Source organism: Paramormyrops kingsleyae, chromosome 9 (assembly GCF_048594095.1).
Source record: "Paramormyrops kingsleyae isolate MSU_618 chromosome 9, PKINGS_0.4, whole genome shotgun sequence".
Taxonomy (NCBI): Eukaryota; Metazoa; Chordata; class Actinopteri; order Osteoglossiformes; family Mormyridae; genus Paramormyrops; species Paramormyrops kingsleyae.
The window spans coordinates 6,611,713-6,628,426 of NC_132805.1; the positions used below are offsets into that span (position 1 = coordinate 6,611,713).

The window sequence follows — 16,714 nt, forward strand, 5'->3', positions numbered from 1 at the left end:
CCGCCCAGTTTCCCGCCCCTTGGGATCATCCGATTGGCGGAGTGCAGTTTAATGGGCGGGACTTTCAGCGAGGCATTCGGTTTGTATATTGGTTGAGGATCGACGTCAATCTCCTAAAATTCACGCTGTGGGTGAAAATCCAGTAGTTTTTTAGGCTTTCAATCAAACCTAGTACGGATTCGGCAGACCGTGGTGAATTTCGTGGCTCCTAATTATTTGTTTTCCGATACTGTTGTATGTTTGAGAAAGTCTCCGTTTTTGAGGCTTGTCTGAGAGATATTATTTGTTAAAAGCAAAAAGAAATGCAACACATAGTATAAATACGGTATATTTTCAATTCAACAATATAAATAAATCGTTTTAATCCGATATATGTACACATCTCTATAGTTTTATACTTTGTTTTCAATATATGTACAGTTATAGTGTATAGTTTTAAAACATTATAATATAATAGAATAGAATAGAATAGAATAGAATAGAATAGAATAGAAAATGACATAACAAATGTAGACAAAAATATGAACAAACATAAATAGCATAACACAATGAGGTAGTATGCACTGATGTTCTGGTGCAAAATGACAACAACATAAGGTGCAAGGGAAAAATAAGAGTGACAGGGAGTTTATAAACTTCCATTTCTTGGGGTAGGGGTTCATTACATGTCAGTCTGAGGGAGGGGGAGGAGGGGTTATGACTGTCTGTGGAAAGAAGCTGTTGTTTTAATCTGTTTTGGTCCTAAATGTTCTGTATCTTTTTCCAGAGGTGGAGAACAGGTGATGTCCAGGGTGGGTGGGATCCTTTAAACTACAGCTGGCTTTCTTTTGATGTCGGCCGGTGTAAATGTCTCTCAGTGAGGGTAGGGTAATGCCGAAGACACGCTCTGTCGCCCTCACCACTTATTGCAGGTCCTTCCTGTTCTCTTCCTTGCAGGCCGTGAACCGTACCATGCGGCAGTAGGTCAGGAGGCAATCTTTTGTCGACTGGCAGGTGATGAGGGAGGTGAGTGTGAGTTAACTTCCTCAGGAAGTAAAGCCTATATTGGGCCTTCCCCAACTGATGGGAGATGTGTGTGGTCCAGGTGACATCATCTGAGGAACACCGTGCACACCAAGAAAGCTGAAGGCTCTCTCCCCTCTCCATCTCCTCTATGCTCTTCAACTTTTGCCAACATTACATCTATAATATAATATCTAATATTGTCATTCCACCTTGTGCAGTTTCACATATTAAGAGTCATATTTTGAGTTATGCAATATCACACTGTTACTGTAGCTCTTATAAAAATAGTTATTGCCACTCCCTCAATCTATACAACAAAACACTCATATTAAGACATTTCTTTAACTTAATCCTACCTATATGCCCACAAAACAGATATCCCATCAATTAAAATATCCAAAATAAAAAACACCACAACAGCAACAATCGAAGAGTATCTAATGTGTTAACCCTGTGAGCGCATGCGTATGTGTGCTCTGTGACGGACTGCTGTGGCATCTACAGTGTCATCCTGGGTCGGCACCCCATCCTGGGTTGTTCCCTCCGATGGGTCGGCACCCCATCCTGGGTTGTTCCCTCCGTTGGGTCGGCACCCCATCCTGGGTTGTTCCCTCCGATGGGTCGGCACCCCATCCTGGGTTGCCCCCCCTTGCACCCATAGACTCCAGACCCGCTTTGACCCTGAATAGGATCGGAAGATGGACGGATGGATGGGTTTAAGGGGAAATCCAATGTTTTAAAAAAAATTTATGACAATAGTCAATTTAGAGCAGGGTTCCCCAGTTCTAGTCCTGGGGAACCAGAATCCAACACAATTTGAATCCAACACAAACACATCTTATCAGCTAACCCAGTGTAAAACATGCGTTTAAACAGGGAAATATGCAGGCTGTGTTGGATTCTGGCCTTCCAGGACCAGAACTGAGGAAACCTTGATTTAGAGAAAACCATTCAACCGACTGGTTTGAGGGAAAACACCAGACATGGAGAAAGAATGTGTCACATCCAATAGAGTTCATGAGTTACCTGCTGCAGGTGTGGCCGTCCTTCATGGCCATGCCCACCTCCATCTGACTCCAATCAGTGATCACCCCCACCTGCAGGGAGTCTATCAGTGTTTTTAAACTCGCTCTGATTTAAGTCACATGTCCATGTCTGCCATTTTGGATTGGCTACTGTGCTTTAAGCTAAATCTGTCAAAGACAAGCACTAGGTGATAATGTATTGTACCAGTTAAAGGAACCATCTCACCAGTGACATTATAGTTAATCTAATATGAATGATGAGATGGTTCCATTGTTTTTTTTATAGTACATAACAGTTAAGACGGATGCATAAATACTCTATACATACTGGTTTTTATTTATTGCTATTGCTTTGTCATAGTCCCTAGTTCACTCCAGTTCTGTGTTAATTTTCTTTATTAATCATATGTTACTATAGTTCTCTGTTGCACACCCACTACTCTGTTTTGGACAACCAGAATAAGGGTGGATGGATTTATGTACGCAATTCCCTTTGTGAGCCACAAGGGGGAACCACAGTTCAGCAGAATTATTCAATCCAATTTAATTTTATATAGTGCCTTTCACAACAGAGTCACCCAATGGCACTTGACAAGAGTGTGTGGCAGTTCATTACTACATCATTTATAGGAGTGTTTCTCAACTCAGTCCTTGGGGGCCCACAGATGGTCCACATCTTTGCTCCCTCCCAGCTCCCAAATCACCTGCATCAGATATTTAATTTTCTTAATTGCCTGGGAGCGATGAGACAACAAATTTGTGGATTGTCTAGGGGTGCCTGAGGGCTGGGTTGAAAAACACTGATTTATTCAAAATAGTGTACCTGAAACAGGGAATTAGGAAAGAAAGAATAGCAGAAGATAACAGGGGAGTGGAACCAGTAACTCCATAGTAGGGAGAAAAAAACCTCTGGTAGTCCAAGGTCAACTGTCTGCCCCCCCCCCCCCCCCCCAGGGCATAATAACAGTATAGGAAACAACAAAAATGACCCTGCTTAAACCTAACCTGCTATCTTAGTTAAAGTCCATCAGTACGCAAGTTCTCAAAACAAGTCTGTGTTAGCTGGTATATTGTAGACCGTGGCCATGATGTCACAGTTCATTACCCGCATCCACAATGTCACACAGCCATTGGGCTCCATCTTGAACACTGTCGATGCACCGAATATGTGGGCAGGAACGCGAAGGACATGGCTGGTCAGAACATGCAAAGACATACCGACGAAGAAGCACAGCAGCATATACAGCAGCACCGGCAAAAGGCATCAGCAATGACAAAACACTAAGTACAGTGCAGAAAATGTCCCCACTGTCACAAAAAAGGGTACAGCCCTGGTACAGTTTTGTTCCCCAAAGTACAAACACGTTAAAGTACCCTCAACGGTACAAAAATGTTCCTCAGAATCTATTTCTATACCTTAAATGGTTTGTTAAACCTAAAGCTAGAGTACAATTGGCAGACCCTTGAGGGTTCAGCCCCAGAGACAGGTAATTGAACCCTCAAAGGTACAAAGTGGCACTTTTATTCTGACAATGCACTGCAGACAGGTCCCCAGTGATAACGCAGTGTCTAAACAGGTACAACAAGCAAAGCAGCTGCACACGCTGCAAGAAATAAGCTAACTGTGATTTCCAAAATCATAAACAACCTAAATAACCCAGCTACTGCCCCACACAAGGCAACCAGTTGTCTGTACCAATTTGCACCCTGATGCTGCTCCAGTGGTAACTGCAGACTGGCAAACCATCTGGTTATTCATAATGAGAACTCCAGTGCAGCTACTTGAGTGACTTGGGGAGTGATTGTGTTCCTTTTCTATAGCCCAGTGATGTTACATCTGTAACTGTCTGTAATTGTTATGTCTGTAACTAACCACGGCATCAGCAGCAAATGCATCGTCAGTGTTGCACTGTAATCCCCAGCCGTCCAACTGCAGGAGGAAGGACATGGTGTCTTCTGTGGCCTTTGCTGCTCCTCCACTTCTCTTCAAGCACCCCAGGTTACACCATCTGGGTAATTTGTTATTTAACATCCGGCTGCTCCCTCTTAACCTGGGGGAGGAATTCAGTTCTGACCTCAAACTCATAATGGTTGCAGGTAGTGAGCTAATGAATGTCGAAATAAGAAGACCTGCATATGTGTGTCTTATCCTTAGGGCATGCAGTGAACTTCTATCTGGGAGAAATACCATGTACTATACTGCCTGCTGCACAGTGTTCATCAAAACTTTTGGTCGCTCCCCCACAGTTTCTAAATGAATCCCTACATTCATGTGCTCCCTCCACCATTCAACTCCCAGCAGTTTGCAGTAGATCATCCTGATTTTTTTTGTTGCTCTTTTTCAGACATTACAGTGTTCTAAATGATAGGGATTGTCAACTGTGTCTGTGGTATGACTTGTGTGCAAGTGGTCTGTGGTTAAAAAAAAAACTGACTATGTGAGCATTTTTAGAAATCATGTTTGTAATGAAAACTGTCCATCAGAATCTGCCTTGGTGTTGACCTTTGGTAGATGATATTAGCAGAGTTGGACTGCAATTAAAAATGGGCCCGGGATTTTGCCAGTGGGGGGGGGGGTCCTTCTGGGAATATACACGGTAAGCCAGATGGTTAGGTCAGCCTTGGACAGCATGCATTTCTTGTGTGAATTGATGTCACAGTTTAATATATTAACTTTGAATAAAGGAGCTGTAATGGCTTAATTAATTAAATTGGGTGAATACTTAGAAAGGATTAACTCGGACAATAATTAAGATCAAGAAAACTTTATTTTTCCTCAGGAAATAGTTTTAACAGAGCCGCGATTCCTGCCTCGTAAGACAAGCAATCCAGTAAACCAGTAAGAACAATGATGGGAGTTAAGCTTTAAAGAGAGGTGTGTCACCGAATGGCTCGTGGTCAAGGCTGAAAACAGAAAACATACAGAATAATACGAAGTGTGTGTCAGGATCTGGCAATAGACAGAGGAAGTTTATCGGTGAAATTAAAAACGTTTCTTTTGTGTGCGCCTTCTTAACTCAGGCGTACTACAAAACGCCTGCATTTCTGATTACTACGAAAGGGACATTTAACGAGTAACCACTCCGTAGTATAGTGATAATACACGTATAGTATTATACGTGTCGAATACTATAACTGTAATTGTAATAATACTGTAATTGTTTGGATAAGGTTATTATTATTATTATTATTATTATTATTATTATTATTATTATTATTATTATTATCATTTGCAGTTTAACAACACCCAGAAGACACATGTAATGTACAGATAAACTAAATTTAATGGTTACATTGTTTTTACGTATTATAGATAAATTAAAAACGAAATGTATTAGGAATACATCAATGGCTCCTTTTTAAGTTGTCTAGTAGACCTAATTGCGTGGTTTCAGTGTTTAAAAATGGATAAAGCGTTTATGAAAGATAATGTTATACCCACAGTTGTTTAATTTATCGTATGAGTAACTGCACAGATGACACTCCCCTCTTCCCCAGTCACCCTCCCCCCCAGCCCCATCTTTACAGCGTCCTCCCCTCCCCCGCCTTCCCACCTATGCCTCGGACCCCAGTCCATGCAATGCTAACTCAGAGCAGGGTAGGCGCTTAGTCTGGACGCTCCGGGAATGGGATCTTCAGTGAGAATTAAGAAGAACTTTAAATTTTTCCGAGTGTATCCACTGCAAAGGCAACTCTTTATTCTGCGAGAATAGTTTCCGAAAGAGGTAAATGAAAAACGGGAGATGGGATAAAATAATAGCCTAAAAGTCGACACTAATGAGGTAATGCAGTTGTAGGTACATTGGGCGGATAGGTAAAAGGGTAAAACTTGTGTATGACGAGGAATAGTGAAGACTAAGTTTGAGTAAAATATGTTTTGTTGCCGGCGATCGTAATTAAATAAGAATGAAAGAGTTAAAAACATCGAACAAAAGTGTAACATTTATGCGATGTCATTAATGACAGAAGACCCGAAGAAATATTCTGAATCTCTGACTGAATGTGTAATAAGACGTTGAATTCGCAGTTGAGTTCGCAAATTGTAGTTTTAATTGAAATACGCGCATCGATGCGTATATGGCATTGGGAGATTTTCACACACATATTATTAGAAAATAAGTAGCTATGGCAAAGTGGTTCAGAGATTTCCCCATTACCCTGAGGAACGGAACCGATAGGATCCGCTTGTCTTCCGAATCGGGGTCTCAAACAACACGAACAAAGCCAGGAGTTACGGTCGGTACAGTAATTAGAACCGGCGGCAATAAAGGTAGTCTGCGCAAAACCTCCGAGAGTGACGGTGGCGGGGTGGGTTCGTTGCTGTCCGGGAGAAATCGGAAAAATTCGGCAATCGAGCTGGGACGAAATGGGACCACCGGTTCGGTCAAGGACGGGAGAGTATGGGACAGTCTGATTCCGGGCAAAAGTCGCAAGAACAAAACTGAGGCAGCGGCCGAAGAGCAGCGGTCACCCAAAAGTTCGACTTTGGCGAATTCCTACACAAGCAGGTTGATCAAAGTAGACAAACTGGAGAAGAACCCAAACTACAGCAACGGTACCGGTGGCCCAGGGGTCACAGAAAGTGAGAAAACAAAGGCAGCAAATAAAACAGAAACGGTGAGTAATACAACTCCCATTGCAGTAGCTATTTGTTTATAAATGTGAACGTATTTGAACAAACCAACATAACATTTTAGCATTCTAACTTTATTTAGTTTTTGGTAAGTGGATTTAACTCGTTTTTTGACATGTAATGAATTATTAGAAAAATTAGGGTCCTGACGTGAATTACACTGAAATTTGAATCTATTGCGTGTTCTCAGTTACGTATATAATCGCGTTAAAAAATTAATCTACTCAGTCTGAAAATCCTAGGCATGAAAATTTGGCACGTGTTTCCTTGGTGTTGCTTGATAATCATCATTAACTAAGCAAGGCGTTCAATAATCACTAAATTCCAGCTTTATTAAACAGAACAGGCCCTTATTTTATATAGACATGGGTGTTCCTGTTTGAGAAAACAACCCATCCATTAAGAGCTCACTTTTGTAAGGTGAAGAATGAGCCGGTCATATATGAAAGCTGATCTCACAGCTATTATCATAGCACCTTTTGCTCCCCGATACTCTTTTGTCTCTTCTGCATTGTACAGGCCCCTGTTTCTGCCTGTCTGCCCCCAGCTCACTTCCCCAGTTCATTGCAAAGGGGTTTTATGATTGGTCTACCTATATTGTCCTTGTTCTGACACAGGTAACAGTTAGACTTCCCTGCCCCCTTCCTGTCCCTGTATCATCCTGCCCCACCCTCTCACGCTCTCACCCCCCCCCCCCCCCCCACCTTTCTTCTGGCCCGCTGACTGAATGCTATCAAGTTGTTTAAAGCACTATGTCACTTGACACTTAGGTGCAAATCTCTTCCAGAATGGGACCCCCCCCCCAGTTAGGCTTTGATAGTATAAAGCAAAATACATGTGAGGGAGAGCAAGAGTAATTGGGTGGGGGTGGGGCAGTATAAAATGAGGGGCCGGCAATAATATTTCCAGAATGTGTGCCTTTCTCGTTCCGGCCCATTGTTTTCATGGTGGCCACTGATGTTGCTGTCTCTAGAATTGGCAGTCTCTTTTGAAAGATATTCCATCTTACTCTCCATGAGACACACAGACATATGGTCAGCCAGTATTTAGTGCCTCTCGAATTAGGGGTGGAGGGGTTAAGGGCCTTGCTTAGGGGCCCGACAGTGGCATCAGTCTGCTTGCTCTAGGATTTGAACCAGTGACTCCCTGATTACAGCCACTGATTACAGAAACTTTCCATGGGAAGTTAAACCAGGCAATTTTGGAGATATTGAACTGTGGAATATGGAACTTTGCGAGAACTGTCAGATATGGCAAAGAAAGTAAACTGGATGAATAATAAAATATTGAATGTGACTTTTAAGCAGTGCATTTTGATGCAGATGCTTATTTTGGGGTGTTTTTAATATAACTACGTTATATTTTTTTATAATTTTATAATTACTCACAAGGACGTGTTTACACAATGATATCATTATTAGTGCCATCAAGATGTTTTGTTTTTCAGCTACATTTAAGTTCCCTGTTATAGTCAACAATGGGCTACAAATTTCCAGTTTATTCCCATTAATTCCAATATATTCCTGCAAATTCCTGTATGTTCCCATTAATTCCCATGGAAAGTTTCCATTTCTCAAAATTCCCAGAATTTTACAAACCTGTAAAGTACTGAATCTTAGACCCCAAATCTTTAATTTATTTTGTGTGGGCGCAGGAACCGGTTCCTCCAACAGTCCCTCAGAAGCTGCATTGCAAGACACAGGATACTGCTGTACAGCCACCAGTAGCAAACGTGTCTCATTCAGGGGGCTGCAGGCCTTTAGGTGTTCTGTCAAAGCCCGATAGACTGAGGGGAGAAATCACCAATTTGACTTTGCATGTTCTCAAAGGGAGTGTTCGGTTCCTGCACACAAATCGATTTCCATGCCGCTTCTGCCATTCTGTGTGGAGAAAGTTCCTCTATCCATGATGGCATTTTCTGTGGTTGGAATTTTCATTAGAAAACCCTGGAGTGATACCTCTCCTCAAAGTGATAATGTTTTATTAATGGCCATGAGGTCATTGACATTCAAATAGTAATAAATCTGGTACTCAGATGCTTCTTCTGGGGTACCTTGTGTCTCCGAAGTTGGGGGTTTGAATCTCACTACTGCTCAGACTGTGTGGACTTTGCATTCTCTCCCCTTGCTGTACAGGTGTCTTCCCATGGTCCAGAAACATGAAGTTAGGTGAATCAGGTCAACTGTTATGGTCTGGCATCCTTTCCAGGGTGTCCCCCTGCCTTGTGCCCTGGGCTGCCTGAGGTTGGCTCGGGGTTTTCTGCGGCCCTGTACTGGATCGATGGTTGGAAGATGGATGGATGAATGCTGTTTCCTCTGTCTTCCAGTTGATCATTCTGGAGGACTATGCAGACCCCTTTGATGCACAGAAGACCAGGGAGCAGAGAGAGACGGAGAGGATCGCAGAGAATGATGGATACATGGAGCCCTATGACGCCCAGCAGATTATCACAGGTATTCATCGGGAGCTTTCGTTAGGATAGATTTTTGTGTGTGTGTGTGTGGGAGTGAGCACTGGTTTTCATGCACTTTTCTGGGTTTGTCTCAATCGGGAGTGTTACTCATTTATGTTGATACATTGTACCATCCTAATTGTGAGTGATACTTGTCATTTCTTTACATTGTAGCGCTTGACTTAGGTGGACAATAGTATGGGTGTTTGCTGATGTTGTAGGAAGACTGTGGGAACTAGCAGTAAAAGAAAGGAATTTGAGTAATAATCATAAAAAATACATGGAAAGAGGTAAGTGGAGAATTATTAGAAATATATTGAGAGAGAGAGCAATAAAAAAAAAATAATCAGCAGATTGTGGGCGTCTCACTGGCGCACGTCCCCAAGCGGTTGCCCAGGCGATGATGTTGTGCTGGGACAATGGGCGCAGTTTCCTGCGTCTACTTCCGGTTTCCTGTTTCTGTTTCCTGGACCCATTCTCTGAATAGGAAATTGCCCCCTGCTGTTCCCCTTCTACTACATGCCACCCCCCCCCCCCCCCCCCCGATCTGAAAAATCCCACCCCTGCACCCTTCAGTAGTTTTCAAGAAGTCAGGAAAAGGGTCGATCTGTCAGCCAGTCAGTCACGTGCTCCAGCGACCTTTCAACTCGTCACGCCATTGTTTCAGTGGGAGCTCACACACAATGGCCATGACACAGATTAAGTGGCCAGTGACATTGTGGGGTTACAATAATATAGCAGCTAATAAGTGCCATTGTAGTGTTCAGAAAAGTACATCTTTAATATGGGTTTCCCTCATGATACAAGTCTTTGACTTGCGAGTTTTCGCATCTTTTTTTGCGAGTTTTTGCATCTTTTTAAGGTCCAGGGAAAAAGTCTTCAATGTTGATTGGAATATTGGTTTGACTGTAAGAGGAAAATGCCAAGGTCACACCCTCACCCTCACATGAGGTCGTCTTAAAGTTTTCACTGTCCAATTTAAGGAGCAACAGGTCTTAATAATGTGGCATATATAGTTTTAGAGATGTGCGCAAAAACATAATGTCCTCTATGGAGGAGAAAAATGAATTGCTTCATGGATTTCTGACCAAATACGAGGCGTATGAATAACGAGAGTCGAGGGCAATTTTTAAGTTCGCTTGAAATTTCCGAGCTCGAGTTACGAACTCACACCCGTAGCCATGCCTAGCTAGCTAGTGGTACTATCACACGATCTGAGCTAATCGACTGCCTCAGTACAGCCTTCTAGACGTCACTGAGCACAGCACTGATCACTACCTTGTTGGTAGCACTGTAAGTATGGGAGCTGAAGGTGGTTGTTGGTGGTATAGTGCAGTGTCAGGATTCTATGGAGTTATGTTGATTATCTGGCAATTTTTTTTTTCCGAATAGACTGACGTTATTAGCTACCGATGATACAAAAGAACATCAGTAAAGTCTACCAGTCACGCCCACCATCCGCACCCTGAGCACCTTCCATGCTAGTTACCAGTCAGCGCAGGTCTTTCCTGTCCCCGGCCAAGTCCGGCATGCCTTTCCCACGCGTGGTCAGGGCGCCTGGCCTCTAGCTGCTGGAAATGAGTCACCCGGGAAGCAAACAGCTCGGTTACGCGTCCTGGCGCCTCACGCCAGCTTCCTCAGCTGAGGCCGTCCAGGAACAGCCCCACAGCCGGTCAGCTGCTGGCTCAGCACCTTCCTGTACACCGATGCAGTCTATTTGTAAATGTGTTCAAACAGTATTCGAATATGTGCTAGAGATGAACTCTTGATAACCTGAAATGTTACATCTTTGGTGGTACAAGCCGGTGGTCCTGTGGCCACTTTTCAAGGCAAGTCAAGAGTTTTGTCGCATGTATGCAGGCAATACTGAGAAATGCACCTCTGTGGACAAGCTAAACTGTACAAATAAAATGTAAAAAAAAAAACTCTTGGGCCAAAAAAATGTGAATATATACAAAAAAATATATATTTACAAGTAAGGTATATGGGATAAACATACATAAATTATGGAATGTAGGAGTACATTATACAGTATGTAAATGATGACCCATAGAATGAATGTAAATGTATGTTGTAGAAGTAACCAATTCAAATACAGATTATATATGTATAGTATTTATAGTATTTGTGGAAGAGGAAGATGAGGCATCTTGGTTTTATGTTCGGTGACTGTTTGTGTACATTATAGCCTGTGGGATGAAGCTCTTCTTAATTCTTTCTGCTCTTGATTCTGTTCTGTTCCACCTCCCACATGACTGATTTTATTTGTCAAATTTGGCTTGCAGGTGTTAAACAAGAGCAGAAATATAGAGTCACTTGGAGATGCTGGGGACTGGGAGGTGCTGTAGCTTAGACACCTTGTATTTTAATTACAGTTGTACTCAGTTGTAGCTCTGCTTGTCTGGGCTGGGCATGCCATCCCAGTGGGAAATCCTGTCGCCCCCCCACCCCGTGTTAAACAGCAGCCCGAGGTTTGGTTTGGCTGCACTGACAGATTCAGTGGGTACTTACTGAAGTGTAATGGATTAAAATGATATGATATAACGTGTCAGCCGTAACGGGAAGGGCTACAAACTGCAACGGTGCTCATTTGAAGCATGTGTGCACCAGGGCTGTTATCATTAACGAAAACTCAAAGTATAAGAAAACATTTGCTTGAACTGACATAAAAAAAGTATAAATAAATAAATAAATAAAAACTGCAGTGGTGCTCAATCAATGCATTTCTGCAAACTCTGGTGCAATGCATGCGCGTCTGTACCCCACAGAAATACGACGGAGGGGCTCCAAAGATCTCCTGAAGATGTCTGCCCTCCTCGAGGGAGGCAAGGAGGCGGCCGAGGACGTCAGACCCACGGCCCTGCAAATCTACGACACACCGTATGAAGGAGGTGCAGAAGAGGAGGCCGGGGCGGTCTGCATCCTGGCCTCCCGGCCCGAGCTGGACCCGCGACCGTCCGCCGAGTACGAGCAGCCCTGGGAGTGGAAGAAGGAGCAGATCGTCAGGGCACTGTCAGGTAGCATGGCTGGCTGGAAGAGTAGAGTTTAGTGTTCTGTCTTCAGCGGTACAGAAATACGAGAGCCCAAACCCATCTGTGGGTGAGCAGTTCTTCCCCCAGACTGCCATAGAAAATGCACTGTATGTATTTCTGGGTAATGTAGTGTAATACATCCCTGCACACACAATGGGCACCTTAGGGACACTGGAAATCTAGAGGAAATATAGGGAGGACCTGCAATCTCCTGTAAAAGCGTTAAACGTTTATAATGATAGTATGGAGGAAATAAATAATTAAAATCACTATGAGCACAGAGGGCGAGGCTGACTGCAGGTGGGCACTGGGCTGGGCACGGGGGTGGGCATAGGAGTGGGCATGGGGGTGGGCATAGGAGTGGTCACGGGGGTGGGCATAGGAGTGGGCACTGGGGTAGGCATAGGAGTGGGCAGTGCCCACCTAAACAAATGACCTGCCTACCCAACGGGATACCACCCCCCAGTCAACAATTTTTACCGTCTCAACACTGATGCTGCTGTGACTGATTGACCTTTCTACAGTATTATTAAGGAACCTTAAAACTTCTTTCTTAACTCTACAGTGCAGCACCTTCAAATCTGTCATTTACATGATTACATCACAGAAGTGCTTATTTATTGAATATTTCCCAGTGAATTTCCATGGATATATACTCCTTTGTCATATGTTTCTACACTATAGTTATTGTACTTTGTTTAGCCATTTAATGTTATTTATATTACTACGGATGCAGCTGCCAAATTTTGTTGCACTTGTATAACCCACTTGCACAATGATAAATAAAAATCCTTGATCCTTGATAGCCCTTCCCCCCCCCCCCCCCCCCCCCAAGACGCCCATCCAGCATATCTAAAAGCAGGAACGGGCCAAGCAGGCCATGACACAGCATGGTGTTCGTCTCCCACAGTGATGTAACCTCCTTCTCTGCCCCGTCTCTCCTCAGTTCAGTTTGAGGCCCCTGAGCGTTCCTCCCCCACCAAGGACGAGCCCCCACACCCCGTGCGCCAGCAGCGCCTCCGGCCAAAGAGCTGGAGCCAGAAGATCCTTAAGTCCTCTCCTCCCCCGCCGTCCTCCCCTGGGCTCATGTGCGACGCCGACAGAGTCGACCCGACGGTGCCACTGGAGAAGCAGAGGTAAGGAGTCTGCGCCAAATGCTGCTTGTGGGAGTTTTACTCACACAAAATGTTTTGAGGGCAGAACGAAAAATGATTGTTTCAGAGAGGTAATCAATCAGATTGTAGAGGAGGCGAGTCCAAGTAACTAGAGGAGGTGGGACCAAGACATCTGATTGGTTAGTTGGACATCTGCCCAAGATCGGATTGGTTATCTCTTTGAACCAATCATTTTTCATTCTTGTCTCAGAATATTTTTGTGTGAGTAAAACTCCCACGAGCCCAAATGCCAATGTGCTGCCTGTTCCCGGACCTGCTGTGGGTCCGCTCTCACCCCCGCCTGGATGTTTGTGACACCCAGCCTGCATTCCGTATGAGTGGGTGTACATGGTGTGCTTGGGAGATAACAGGCTGGCTCATTACTCCATACGCTTTTTGTTTTTCTTTTTTCACTTCGTTTTGGTATGTTCGTGAAATGTCCATTTATGTCATTGCCAGTAAACTGTTAGTAAGCAGGATAAAAGTGGTTGCTAGTTGTGTACATTATTAAGTTACACTCATGTGCCACGTAAATACACACTTGCCCAAAATTAAAAAAAAAAAACCAAACAAACACAGACTTAGAAATGGCAGTTTCCTATATGAGGGCTTTTACAGTTAAATGCATTTTCTTTAGGGCGTGTCTCACGGCTGTTATGTGTCTCTGACTTGCCCCGTCACCCCTGCTCCCGTCACCCCCGCTCCCGTCACCCCCGCTCCCGTCACCCCCCGCTCCCTGCACCCACCCTGCCTTATATCCAGCTGGTACCACGGCTGCGTGACGCGACAGGAAGCGGAATCGCAGCTCCAGCACTGCAAGGAGGCCAGCTTCCTGGTGCGCAACAGCGAGTCGGGCACCAGCAAGTACTCGATAGCCCTCAAGTGAGTCTCGTCGTGGCCTCGCCGTCCCTGCACACGTAGGGGTGTATGTACCCAAGCATGTGGGTATCAGCTTGGCCAACATCTCATTCCAAAATCACTGGTTGAAGTTGGTCGGCGTCTTGTCGCTGAACTAGTGTTTTGAGAAGGCTTTCTGTTAGAAGCTGGATTACTGTGGGTGGTATTTACTGCCATTCAGGCTGGGTACTGATGTTGGGTGATCAGGTTCCTTTCTGTGAGCTTGTGTTTCTCTCAGACGTTCTGACCTTCATAATCACTACACTCACGGTTGACCAGGGCGGCTCTATCAGGGCAGAAATGTGGCAAACTGACTTGTTGGAAAGATGGCATCCTGCGATGGTGCCAAGTGGAAAGTCACTACCCTCTCCTGTACAACCAGCCATTCTGCTGCTAATGTTTGTTACGGGAGATTGTGTGACTGTGTGTTTAATTATATACCTGTGTCAGCAATGGGCATGGCTTAATTTGGGAATTCCTCTAATTAATAGGGGTGTCCAAATACCTTTTGGCCTAATAGTGTACGTGTGAACTCTATGTGCACTAAAGGTTCAGTCATGTTTAGCACTGAGGCAGTGAGGCCTTTCAGTCTTACCATTTATATTCATTACAGCACTGACTTGCCTACACATTTTTCATGACGGGGTGGAAATAAGGGGCAACGTGCGCCTGTGTTGGGTCAACGCTTGGCAGACAATATCGCCAGAACCTCACAGGCACAGTGATCCTGTCCTGTAGTGTCATCCTAACCAACCCCACTTGTAGGTACAATTCAGCCATTGAACTGATAATTCAGGGACTTGTTTTTCTCCGATTCATGAGTGCCCCAGTTTTTTTTAATAGCCTTGTTGATGTTGCAATTTGTCAGCATTCCTTTGCATCGCTGAGGACTTTTTTCTCGATGCAAACTGCCACAGTCGTTCAGTCCCTGTGCGTGAGAAGCAGATAGTCAGGTAAGGATGTTTCCTAAAGCCTGTACAGATTTTCTCTGTCATTGTCCCTCGTTCCAGGACAAGTCAGGGCTGCGTTCACATTATCGTGGCTCAGACCAAAGAAAGCGGCTTCACCCTGCACCAGAGCAGCTGTGTGTTTCCCAGCATCCCGGAGGTGGTGCACCACTACTGCACCCAGCGGCTGCCGTTCACCGGGGCAGAGCACATGACCCTGCAGCACCCAGTTCCCCGCCTGCACTGACTCACCGCCATGTCCCGAGAGTCACGCATCGGGCTCGCAGGCGCGATGAGGCTCATCCTGTCCACTGAAAGCAATTTTTCTGACAAGCTGCATACTTTTGCCCTTTTTCAGACGTACTCCCTGCCATCGCTCCATGTCCAGCTGCCTCTGCTAGCCATCAGATTTAAAGAAGTTTGCAGAAAGGTTCAGGTGTTGGTAAAATAATGAAATTTTTATGCATGAAAGATCTGACAGTAATACATTTTTAATTACTACGCTCGCACCATTTCATTCGTCCTCAAATTCCCCAGTATTTTTCACTGCCTAGCGATCGTATCATTAACACTCACTGAGGACTCAAAGGTCTCAACAGTACATTTTATACGCCCCCTGGTGGTAATACTTGCATATTGCAGAGGGCCTTCATAACGCCTATAGATAACTAAAGGTTATCTTGTAAGATATATGAAAGCAGAAGTATTTACGAATCTAATTTCCCAACAGGTTGCATTGGAGTATTGTATAGAAAATGAAACTGCTTTGTTTTCAATTTACTTTTATTTCATTGTTTTATGTTAATGAATGTAATTTGGTGACAGAGCCGATTTGTGATATGTGGCACAATTCAGTTCCGTATTGATGTGCTCGGTTAATTCAATATTAAAGCCAGTCTTGGGTGAATGGTAGAATAGACCTTGCATCTTTGCTGATTATTTCCCCAACGTTAAGAGAGACGCCGAAGACCCCTTTGGATGGAATATGGATTTTGGTTACCTGTGTGATTTAGTGCAGGACACTTGTGTTTTTTTTATTACTTTACTCAAGCAGATTGACTCTTGACATGCAAAAACACAATGAACCATTGAGTAAAATAAAGAATGCGGATGTGTAATTCTTAAAACGGCATGTATTGGCTTTTGTTTGTCTTTTTGCTGAACAACATGAATCACATTAAATGAGTTTCATTAACAAGCATGTTCATCGCACACATGCTACCACATGCATATCCGGCTGCATTAAGTAACTGCTTACGGTGCTAGTTTATCATTAATTCGTTTGATTTATTTGTTTCCCATCTGCTTCACTGGCACTTTTGCACGCATGAATGCACAGATGCGCCAATCTGACTGAGACTGAGTACGCTAAGTCGTACTCAGTCTCAGTCAGCCAGGGACATCAGAGACAGTCCTCGGTGCCGGCCGTGAGGAATGTAATTATCATGAGCAGAAACTCTTAAAGTGACCCCGACCAGGATAAGCAGTTTTAAAGACAGATGGGTGGATAAACGCACAGTGTTTATTCACATTGACTCGTGTGCACATATGGGTCTCAGTGTAGCCGCT

At 44.1% G+C, this 16,714-nt stretch overlaps 1 protein-coding gene across 1 annotated transcript; it reads left to right on the top strand.

Annotated features, from left to right (window-relative positions):
- The first annotated feature begins 5,589 nt into the window (after positions 1-5,589).
- she (Src homology 2 domain containing E) lies at positions 5,590-16,277 on the top strand. Its single transcript, XM_023843211.2, has 6 exons — positions 5,590-6,647; positions 8,990-9,116; positions 11,884-12,132; positions 13,094-13,283; positions 14,064-14,183; positions 15,209-16,277. The coding sequence occupies exons 1-6, from the start codon at positions 6,156-6,158 to the stop codon at positions 15,390-15,392; spliced, it is 1,362 nt and encodes a 453-aa protein (XP_023698979.1). The 5' UTR covers positions 5,590-6,155; the 3' UTR covers positions 15,393-16,277.
- Positions 16,278-16,714: the final 437 nt, after the last annotated feature.